At 43.4% G+C, this 9,873-nt stretch overlaps 1 protein-coding gene across 2 annotated transcripts in view; it reads right to left on the bottom strand.

Annotated features, from left to right (window-relative positions):
- The window catches only part of LOC101850805 (endoglucanase E-4), a 53,570-nt gene continuing 43,697 nt past the window's right edge, over positions 1 to 9,873 (bottom strand). For both annotated transcript variants that reach the window (XM_005099255.2, XM_005099256.2), the window contains exons 8-14: positions 8,668 to 8,767; positions 7,372 to 7,525; positions 6,534 to 6,684; positions 5,039 to 5,219; positions 3,463 to 3,538; positions 2,399 to 2,513; positions 1 to 264 (exon numbers count right to left, since the gene is read on the bottom strand). In XM_005099255.2, coding sequence (XP_005099312.1) covers positions 197 to 264; positions 2,399 to 2,513; positions 3,463 to 3,538; positions 5,039 to 5,219; positions 6,534 to 6,684; positions 7,372 to 7,525; positions 8,668 to 8,767 — 845 coding nt within the window. In that variant the 3' untranslated portion in view covers positions 1 to 196. The remainder of the gene's footprint in view (positions 265 to 2,398; positions 2,514 to 3,462; positions 3,539 to 5,038; positions 5,220 to 6,533; positions 6,685 to 7,371; positions 7,526 to 8,667; positions 8,768 to 9,873) is intronic.

Genomic DNA, 9,873 nt, shown 5'->3' with positions numbered 1-9,873 from the left:
TTGAACAGGATTTGTGATAATATATTTAATAATAATATTATTATGCTCAAATTTTGATGAATGCATTATTTCACAGTAGAAACTTTTCTTTCCCTTTGCATTCTCCAGGAAGCGTTAATATAGAGAGATAGCCTCGTCTTTGCTTCCTGATCACGTGGCCGGGTTCTCTACTTGGAGTCACCAACCCACGTTGAGTTCAGGACTTGCATGGACATTTGTTGACGGTGGGCGGCAGGTTCTTGGTTAATTCAAGATGAACGATTCCTGAAGACAGAGGACACACTCTTAGCGTTAGAAACTGTGACAACGTTACACTGAGTTTGTTTGTTTGTGTGTTTGTATGTTTGAGCGTTTGTTTGATTGATTGGTTGATTGATTGTTTTTGTTGGTGTAATATTATTATTTTTGTTTTTGTTTTTGTTTTTGGGTTTTGGAGTTGTTGTTTTTATTGTTTTTTGCGCGCAGGTTGGGGGTGGAGTTAGTATTGTTGTTGTTTTTCTTTTGTTTTCAACAGCATCTTTACTGCAAGAATTGTGCGTAGTCTTCAAATTCTGACGTCAAGGGTCAATACTTATCATATGAGAGGCATCTTGGTGGAATCAGGCTCTCGTCATTTTTTGGGCATGTAGAGTTATTGGCATCATCTAAAAACTTGTTCATTTGTCGTTATTTGGATGCAAAAAATATCCATTTATCTTGAATACAAGTCGTGATATTTGCAATGCAAAAGAAGGAGGTGGGGGTGACCTGTTTTCAGAGGTAAAATTAGTGAGAAAATAGCCGCCAAAGATTAGTTATTTCCTTAGCTTAAGAGTCCGTGGTAATTGAAAACTTGCATTTTTTGTGCCTTTAATCAACGTTTTTAAGAAAAATTCCACTCGGAAATGAGTTTTTTAAAGGGTATGAAAGGTGTTGAGCCAAAAAAAAAAAATTGATAAAAATTCTCATATCTGTGGTAAAATGCAAGTTTTTTCACTTTGATTATTTTGACGAGAGCCTGATTCCACCACGCTAACTCACATATAGAACCCGCGGCTCAGGCACAACAGGGATACGATTCTCTTGACTAATATGGAACGTAATGTCCTAGTTCAATTCAGAGGGCAAATTATGTATTTCGATAACTAAATACAGGTTTATCTAGCAGTTTTTGCTACGTTCCAGTCTACGACCATAGTGACATTGATAAGATTTTGTCTGTCTCAGGCTTTGAGGCCCCCCCCCCTCTCCCCCGTCCCCACAGGGCAGTGCTACTGACTGAAGTGTCTGTAGGCCATTCCTAAAGGGGGGATATTAAGATGTTCTTATGCACAGTAGAATTGTAAATGGGCTGATTTATCAATGTCATGCTCATACTATGCCGGAACAACATTGGGGGAACGGCTGATTTTTCTTTCCTCATCCGTACTGTCATCATTTTTCCTCTACTTCTTTGGTATCTTTGTCACACTCTTATGAACTCTTATTTCCAGGGTGCCTTGATAGTCTTGTGCAGTTGAGGATAGAGAGGTGAGCAGAGTAAACATGATTTCCCCCCTTCGGACTTCTCTGTTGGCATTCACCCTTTGGCCCTCATATGGCCTTAATCAGTTGCGAGCGCCGTAAAACCTTACTAAAACTAAAACTAAGGTTTTGCGGGAAATTGGACCTGGCGTTATTTGGCATCTCAGGGTAGGTTTTCTCAATACACAAGAGCTTGTGAACCAAAAGTGTCCTGCTTGTTCAAACGAAGTCAAAAGTTGGAAAATTGAATAGGGAACAAATTCTAATGAATCAACTAATTAAAGAATAAAAACATAATTGGTTGAACACAGAAAAGGAATAAACGTAGAAATCAGTGGGAACAAATTAGAAATATGGATAGGTGAATGCAGGACTCAGTGATAATGTTAAATACTATATTACGGTTTGGGCTAACAAATAATTAAATATTTTGTAAAAATCTCAAAGAAAACAATATACGAGTAGATTAAGTTGTATACCGACAAACATCGGCGATCATCTTTCTCTTTTCATTCCTTTGCTCGGATGCTCTTAAAAAAGCTACGTTTCCCTGATCTTTCCCAGTCACCCACTTGTTCAGGTTCCCCAAGTAGGTTGCCCTGGGCCTACCCCTGCCTCGCTTGCCCTCAATCTTGCCAGTGAGAGCAAGATGTTCGAGACCCTTATGTCTATTCATGTGCACTAAAAACTGCATTTGTCGTTTTCTGACGGTTTTTAACAGTGAGTGCCCCACGTGGGTTTCATCGAGCTCAACCTCATTTGATTTCTTTTCCGTCCACGATACTCTTAGCAGCCTCCTAAGATTGTTGAATGATAATATAAAGAAAGAAAAACAGAAACTATAAAACAATTACAAATAACATTTCTGTTTCCAAACACTACGTTTTCCACTGACCTGCCAAAGCTCCCTGGAATCCTGAGTTATAGTCCGTGGCCACTTCGTTGAGGGTATAGTTCAGTCGATCATCTTTGTACTCACCGCTTTGTAAAGGACCACCGACTAAAGCACCCTGGGAAAATACACGGTTCAATTAGCGAGATCTTGGAGAAAGAATTTCCATGATTTTGAATAATTAATGTTGTTGACGTCAGAGGACAAATGTTAGATAATGTCAGAGCTCTTTACACCAACAGCAGAAGCTCAGTTCGAACGAAGGAAGGCAATACAGACTGGTTCAAAGTAAGATCTGGAGTACGACGGGGATGCGTTCTATCTCCCCTCCTGTTTATAATATATATGGACACAATAACCCAAGACGCAAACCAAAGCCCAGAAAGCCTTAATGACCAAAGTCTTATTCTTCCAAACCAACAAAGCCTCCAAAATCACACTACCGAACTGAACAACAGCTGCGAATAATTTAACATGAAAATAAGCACATCAATAACAGAAGTTAGGAAAGTGAGCCGAAACCGTAGTCCCCTAAACATCCATGCCAATAGTAAACAACTGAAACAGGGGAAGGAGTTTAAATGTCTTGACAGTTTTTGAAAACGTGTCCATAGACAGAAAATAGAAATGCCCACCCGAAAAGCCAACGCTGTCACCTACCAGCTCGCACCCCTACTATCTCATCCAAACATCTCCATGAACACTAAGGTACAGCTTATGACCTCAATTCATACCAACATTATCATAACCATTATGCTACCAGTGCCAGACCTGGACCTTAATATAACCCATGAAAGCAACATCACCGCATGCGAAATGAAATGTCCCCGCAAAACCTTTAACATAAAAAGACGAGACTTAGTGCTGTTGAGGCTAGAGAGGTGAGCAGAGTAAGCCTGAATCCCCGTTTGGACTTCTCTGTTGACATCCACTACTTGGTACCCATATGACCCTATGCAGTTGAGCGCCGAAAAACTTAACGAAAACAGGTGCGAGCCAGGCGAGCTACAGGTCAAACCTACAGAGCGACTCTGGGATCGGCCTCACAAACACAACACATGACTCACCACGAGGAGTTGTGGACTGGGCTTGGGGTCGTTGAGCTGAGCCTCGGTACAGGGCTTTGGCCGGTCTGGGCAAGACCTATGGATGGTGCAAATGTTGAGTCACTTTCAGCACGCTCTAGGTTGTTTAATTAGTCGCTTTTAAGCACAAGGGGGCTATCCCGAAAGATGCTGTTTTGAGAAAATCGAAGGTAAAGTTTTTGCCACTTGTTTATTTCCTTTAAAAAACAAGAAACAAGAAGAGTTTTCTCTATAATCAAACAAATATACACACCAATGAAAACAAACTTCTCCTTTAGGAAAAGGCAATACCCAATTTTGATGTAGGTCAAGATTTCTGGAACCCCCCAAATCTGGTTTAGCCTGCTTGTCCTTAAAAGCGATCAATTTAGATGTGGAACTTCCAATACATTTTTGTAAAATGTGTCACCTCGCGGTCGAATCAGGCTCTCTTCAATTTTTGGGCACGAGGAATTATTTGTATAATCTTAAATCTTGTTACTTTGCCTTGCTTTCGATGAAAAAAAGACCATCAAAATGTATCTTGAATTTTCAAGTTGAGATATTTGCCATTGAAGGAGATGGGGGTCGCCTGATTTCAGAGGTAGAATTAGCTAGAAAATGGCCGACAAAGTGTGGTTATTTCCATAGCTTGATAGTTCGTGGATTTTGAAAATGTACATTGTTGTGCCTTTAATCCAAGTTTTACAATAAAACCCATACTTGAATGTGTTCTTAAATGGACTTGATGAAGTCTTAAAAAAAGAAAATGTTGTTAAAATTGACAAAGAGAAGGAAAAATGATAATTTTTTTCAACTTCATCACTTTGACAATTGCCTCACAAATGTAGGTGTTTTTACGCCACCATCGACATACTTTAGATCATTTACGCGACGGACTTCCCACCTTGTCTGTCAGGGCTATCACTGGCTGAGAGATATACAACATCTCAACAGACAGACCCGGGCTGAGAGGGATACAACATCCCAGCAGACAGACCCGGGCTGAGAGGGATACAACATCTCAGCAGACAGACCCGGGCTGAGAGGGATACAACATCTCAGCAGACAGACCCGGGCTGAGAGGGATCCCAGCAGGAAGGCCGAGACACTCGGCACAACATTTCTCCACACTCCGGAATCAAACTCAGGTATCCTGAGTGCGACAAAGAAACCCTTAACGTTACACCCCTCCCTCTCTCTCTCTCTCTCTCTCTCTCTCTCTCTCTCTCTCTCTCTCTCTCTCCCCCTCTCTCTCTATCTATCTATCTATCTATCTATCCCTCTCTCTCTCTATCTCTATCTTTCTCTCTATCTATCTATCCATCTATATATCTATAAATCTCTCCCTCTCTCTTTCTCTCTCTTTCTCTCTCTCTCTCTTTCTCTCTCTCTCTCTCTCTCTCCATCTCCCTCCCTCTCTCTCTATCTATCTCTCTTTCCCTATATATCTATCTATCTATCTATCTGTCTATCTATCTATCTATCTATCTACCCTTCCCTCTCCCCCCCCCTCTCTCTCTCTCTCTCTTTCACTCCCCTCACACCCCCCCCCCTTCCCGCTTGTAAGGATACTTACGCTGCCCTGTGGTGTGGCCTCAGAGGGTACTTGGATCCGTAACCGATCTGGTAACTGAAGCAACCGCCGTCATGTTTGTTGTCGCCCAGAATGAAGTTGATTTGTTCCACTGCCCACTTCCGGTACCTCAACGTCCCGATCCCGGCCTCGGCAGCAATCAGGGCAAGGAAGGCAGAGTTACCTGTTCATAACAAGAAAAACAGCGCTGAAAAACAGAGTTATCTGTTCATAACAAGAGAAACAGTTTTACCTTCCAATAACAAGGAACGCAGAGTTACCTGCCCATGACAAGAGAAACAAAGCTACCTGTTCATAACAATAGAGACAGGGTTACCTGCCCAGATCAAGAGAAACAGAGTTACCTGCCAATAACAAGATAAACAGAACTGTCCATAACAAAAGAAACAGAGTTACCTGCCAATAACAAGATAAACAGAACTGCCCATAACAAGAGAAACAGAGCTGAAAAACAGAGTTATCTGCTCAGAACAAGAGAAACAGATTTACCTTCCAATAACAAGAGAAACAGGGTTACCTTCCCATAACAAGAGAAACAGGGTTACCTTCCCATAACAAGAGAAACAGGGTTACCTTCCCATAACAAGAGAAACAGGGTTACCTTCCCATAACAAGAGAAACAGGGTTACCTTCCCATAACAAGAGAAACAGGGTTACCTTCCCATAACAAGAGAAACAGGGTTACCTTCCCATAACAAGAGAAACAGGGTTACCTTCCCATAACAAGAGAAACAGGGTTACCTTCCCATAACAAGAGAAACAAAGTCACTTGTTCATATCATTAAAGACAGGGGTACTTGCCCAGATCAAGAGAAACAGAGTTACCTTCCCATAACAAGAAAAACAGAGTTACCTTCCCATAACAAGAGAAACAGAGTTACCTGCTCTGAACACACACAAAAACAGAACTATCTCCTCGGAACAAGAGAAACGTAGTTGCCAGCCCATAACAAGAGAAAAAGAGCTACTTGGTCAGATCAAAAGAAACAGAATGTCCTAGTCATAACCACAAAAAACATAGTTTCCTGCCAAAAAGAAAGAAACTGAGTTGCTTGTTCATTGTGAAAGAAGGAGATGACCAAACCAAAAGTAATTTGGAACGACAGGAACATCGCAATTGGCCCCAAGTTCACACACACACACGCACACACACACACACACAGAGAGAGAGAGAGAGAGAGAGAGAGAGAGAGAGAGAGAGAGAGAGAGAGAAGGAGAGAGAAAAGGAGAGAGAAAAAGACAGAGAGAGAGAGAGAGAGAGAGAGAGAGAGAGAGAGAGAGAGAGAGACACACAGAGAGAGAGAGAGAGAGAGAGAGAGAGAGAGACAGACAGAGGGAGAGAGAAACAGAAAGATAGAGAGAGAGAGAAAGAAACACACACATGCACCCACACACACGAGCGCACACATACACACACACACACACACACACACACACACACACACACACACACACACACACACACACACACACACACCAGCATATCTGTTGGCTCCCCACAAGCTCCTCCAAGCTAAACCACACGGCGTGTAGGGGATCTGACTGGTGCCTCCTGGGAGCCAAGAGCTGAAGTATCCCTCCACGTCGCGCCGGTAGTCTGCGTTGTGTGTTTCCTCGTACAGCAGCTCCTAGGCACACGAAGGGAAACACAGGGTGTGAGGAAAATAACGGGTCTCAGTGAGCTTGAGGGCGTTTCGAGACAAGGAAAAGTATTCCAGCCCAACCTCCTTCTCCAACCCCCTTCCCAAAAAAAATCCAGCAAACAAACAAGCAAATGAATGAATAAAAAAACTAATCAATCAATCAATCAATCAATCAATTAATCAACCTATAAATTATGAATAAATAAATCAATTAAAAAACCCGACAGAACGCCAGCTGAACTGCAGCATGATACACAAACACTACAAGGTTTTGGTAATGTGTGAAGGCTATGCCTCTGATTTAAAGTAAATCGGCCCTTTCTTTCAGACTCGTAGTTGTGTGGGTTCCCCCCCCCCCCCCGGTTTGGTGGCAAGGCATGACACTGTCCGACGCAGGTGACCCAACCAAAGTTATCCCCGAATGGAGAGATTTCCTGTTGAGTATCTCGGTCTTTCTGCCTGGATGATGTTGCCCCCACCCCCCCTCCCTCCCAGCCAGTGTTAATGACTGAAGTGGCTTCAGCCGTCAACCGAGCAAAATTCAAAATTCCTTATCAACTGTAAATAAAATTATGTTTAGTGTATCACGCTCGCTCATGTGACCTTATTAAGTTGCGAGCGCCGTAAAACACTTACAAAAAAACAGAAGAAAAAAAATGAGAAGAAAGTTACCTGACAGGCGACCTTCTTGTCGTCCCAGCCCAGCGCCCAGGCCCAGGCGGTCTCCACCCAGGTGCTGTTGGCGTCCTGGAGGTACTGTCTGTTGCCTGTGGCCCGGTACAGCCACATGCTGGCCTCACACAGCTCGTCCCGGTCACCGCTCGACCTACACAGACACCGCAGACACATGACAAGACATTGTGCAGGGCAAGGTAGGTGCAGACACATGGTGGGAAATGGGAGGACAATATGTACAGCCACATGATGGTCTCACACAGGTCGTCCCGGTCTCCGCTTGACCAGCACAGACAACACAGACACTCATGGCAGGACTATGTACAGACAAATGGGAGGGACAGGGGAGGACAATATGCACAGCCACATGCTGACCTCACACAGCTCGTCCCGGTCTCTTACACAAAAACCACAGACACATGATGGTGGGAGGGTAATATGTGCAGATACACGGGAGGACGATATATAAGACAATATGTACAGACTCATATGAAGACAATATGTACAGCCACATGTGAGAACAATATGTACTGCCACATGGGAGAACAATATGTACAGCCACATGCTGGCCTCCCACAGCTCGTTACGGTCACCGCTCGATCTACATGGTGGACCACACAGACACATGGGAGGACAATATGTAGGGCAATATGTACAGCTACGTTGGAGGGACATTGGAGGGCAATATGTACAGCCACGTTGGAGGGACATTGGAGGGCAATATGTACAGCCACGTTGGAGGGACATTGGAGGGCAATATGTACAGAAACATGGGAGAGACATGAGAGGGCATATTTTGTTAAACATTGCATTCTTTCACACGTCGCAGAAACATATTATACTCACTCTCACACTCACCAACCGAAATCTTCTAAATAGAGAGTCAAATTTAGCTGTCAATTTGAATAGTCTTCCCCTTTTATCCTCCACCACCTGATTTTCTGTTCTGTTTTTGTTTTGTTTTGTTGTTGTTGTTTTTCTTAGAGCTACCTCCAACTTTTGCTGTAATTTAAAGGTATAACTAAAAAGACACAACTGCCCAGTTGTTGTTGGGGGGAGGAGGGGTTTGGTTGTTGTTGTTGTTGTTGTTGTTGTTTTGTTTGTTTGGGGGTTGTTTGGGGGGGGGGTTTGGGAGGGGGAATAATCTAAAAATAAACTCAATTCGTATGGAAACAAAAGGCAACATTCTAATCTAAGTCAAAACGTGGAGGCTGCGATCCGATAGTTTGATTGACCGTCACGGGTTTTACGAGGGGCCCTCTATCAACTAAAACGACCATTCTCCCAACTCACGAGTAGAAAAAGGCGTCATCCCTGAACACTCCTCTGTTGTTCTTGGCGAAGGAGTAGAGGCTTTCAGCAGCTGTCAGCAGGCGGGAGGCGTAGTTTCGATCTGAGAGGAGGGGTGGAAGGGGGGGGGGGGTATACAGCAACAGAAATAGGTTATAGTCAAGGACGAATCCTCACCTAATAAATGCAGTCTCTGTTTGATCACAGACCATAGTCCTATTTAGCATCGATATGCCGTACTCTTCCGAAAAGCAAGATTTCCTAAAGCTTAGTAGGCAGTTCAAATCTTTCTAAATGAGGAAAAATAACTTTTACAAAGGATTGGTCTTTTGTTGGTTGTTGGGGGGTTTTTTTTGGGGGGGGGGGTTGTTTTGTTGTTGTTTTGTTTTGTTTTCATGTTAACCTGTCTGTAATCTGTAAAATTAAGAACGAGAGGTTGAGTTGAAAAAATATAACAACGATTTTAACAAAAATTTGCCCAGCAGAGCTGTGGGTAACAAAATAAATTCGGACCGAGAACATTGTAGAGTCTTCAATATCTACCAGTGTGATTTATTGCAGGCTCTCACAGTGGTAGATCTTCGTAAGTGGGTGGTTGGCGGAAGCTCTGGTGTGGTTTGCTTCTTCTTTCATATCAAACATCTACCGTCCTCATCTCCCCTTCTTCTTTTTTATGTTTGTTACTCTCTTGTAACACCTCCAATTTTTTGGCGCTCATACGACATAATGCAGTTGCGAGCACCGTAAAACCTCAACTAAGGGGCTCTCGTGGCCTAGAGGTTAAGGTGTTGGCCTCTCATTCAAAGGTCCCGGGTTCGAATCCGGGTAGCGACCGAAACATTTTCTTCTCTAAAATTGTCTCATTTCACCTCCTTTCCTGCTCTCTAGCAATGTTCTGTTGTCTGCTTTCATTTCCACTTTCTGTCCCCACCCTCTCACCTCCTTTGCCCCCTCCTCTGGGCTCCTGACTCTTTCTGCAGCCTTTCTACTGCTACTCCTTGGCTCCCCCTTACTGCTGTCTTTCTGCCACACCCCTGATCTTCTGGTAAGAAAGATCTACACCTAGCCTTCTCGGACAAGGGCGAAAAATCTCGGAGGGCCCGTGTGCAAGTTGCGCACGTTAAAGATCCCTTGGTGGTCTAAAATCGATAAGAGTAGGCTTCGGCCGCCACCCGGGCAAAATTCAAAATTTCCTACCAACTGAAAAAT

Source organism: Aplysia californica, unplaced genomic scaffold (assembly GCF_000002075.1).
Source record: "Aplysia californica isolate F4 #8 unplaced genomic scaffold, AplCal3.0 scaffold00207, whole genome shotgun sequence".
Classification (NCBI taxonomy): Eukaryota; Metazoa; Mollusca; class Gastropoda; order Aplysiida; family Aplysiidae; genus Aplysia; species Aplysia californica.
Note: the sequence above shows the minus strand (reverse complement) of the source record. Positions and strands in the feature narration are given on the sequence as shown.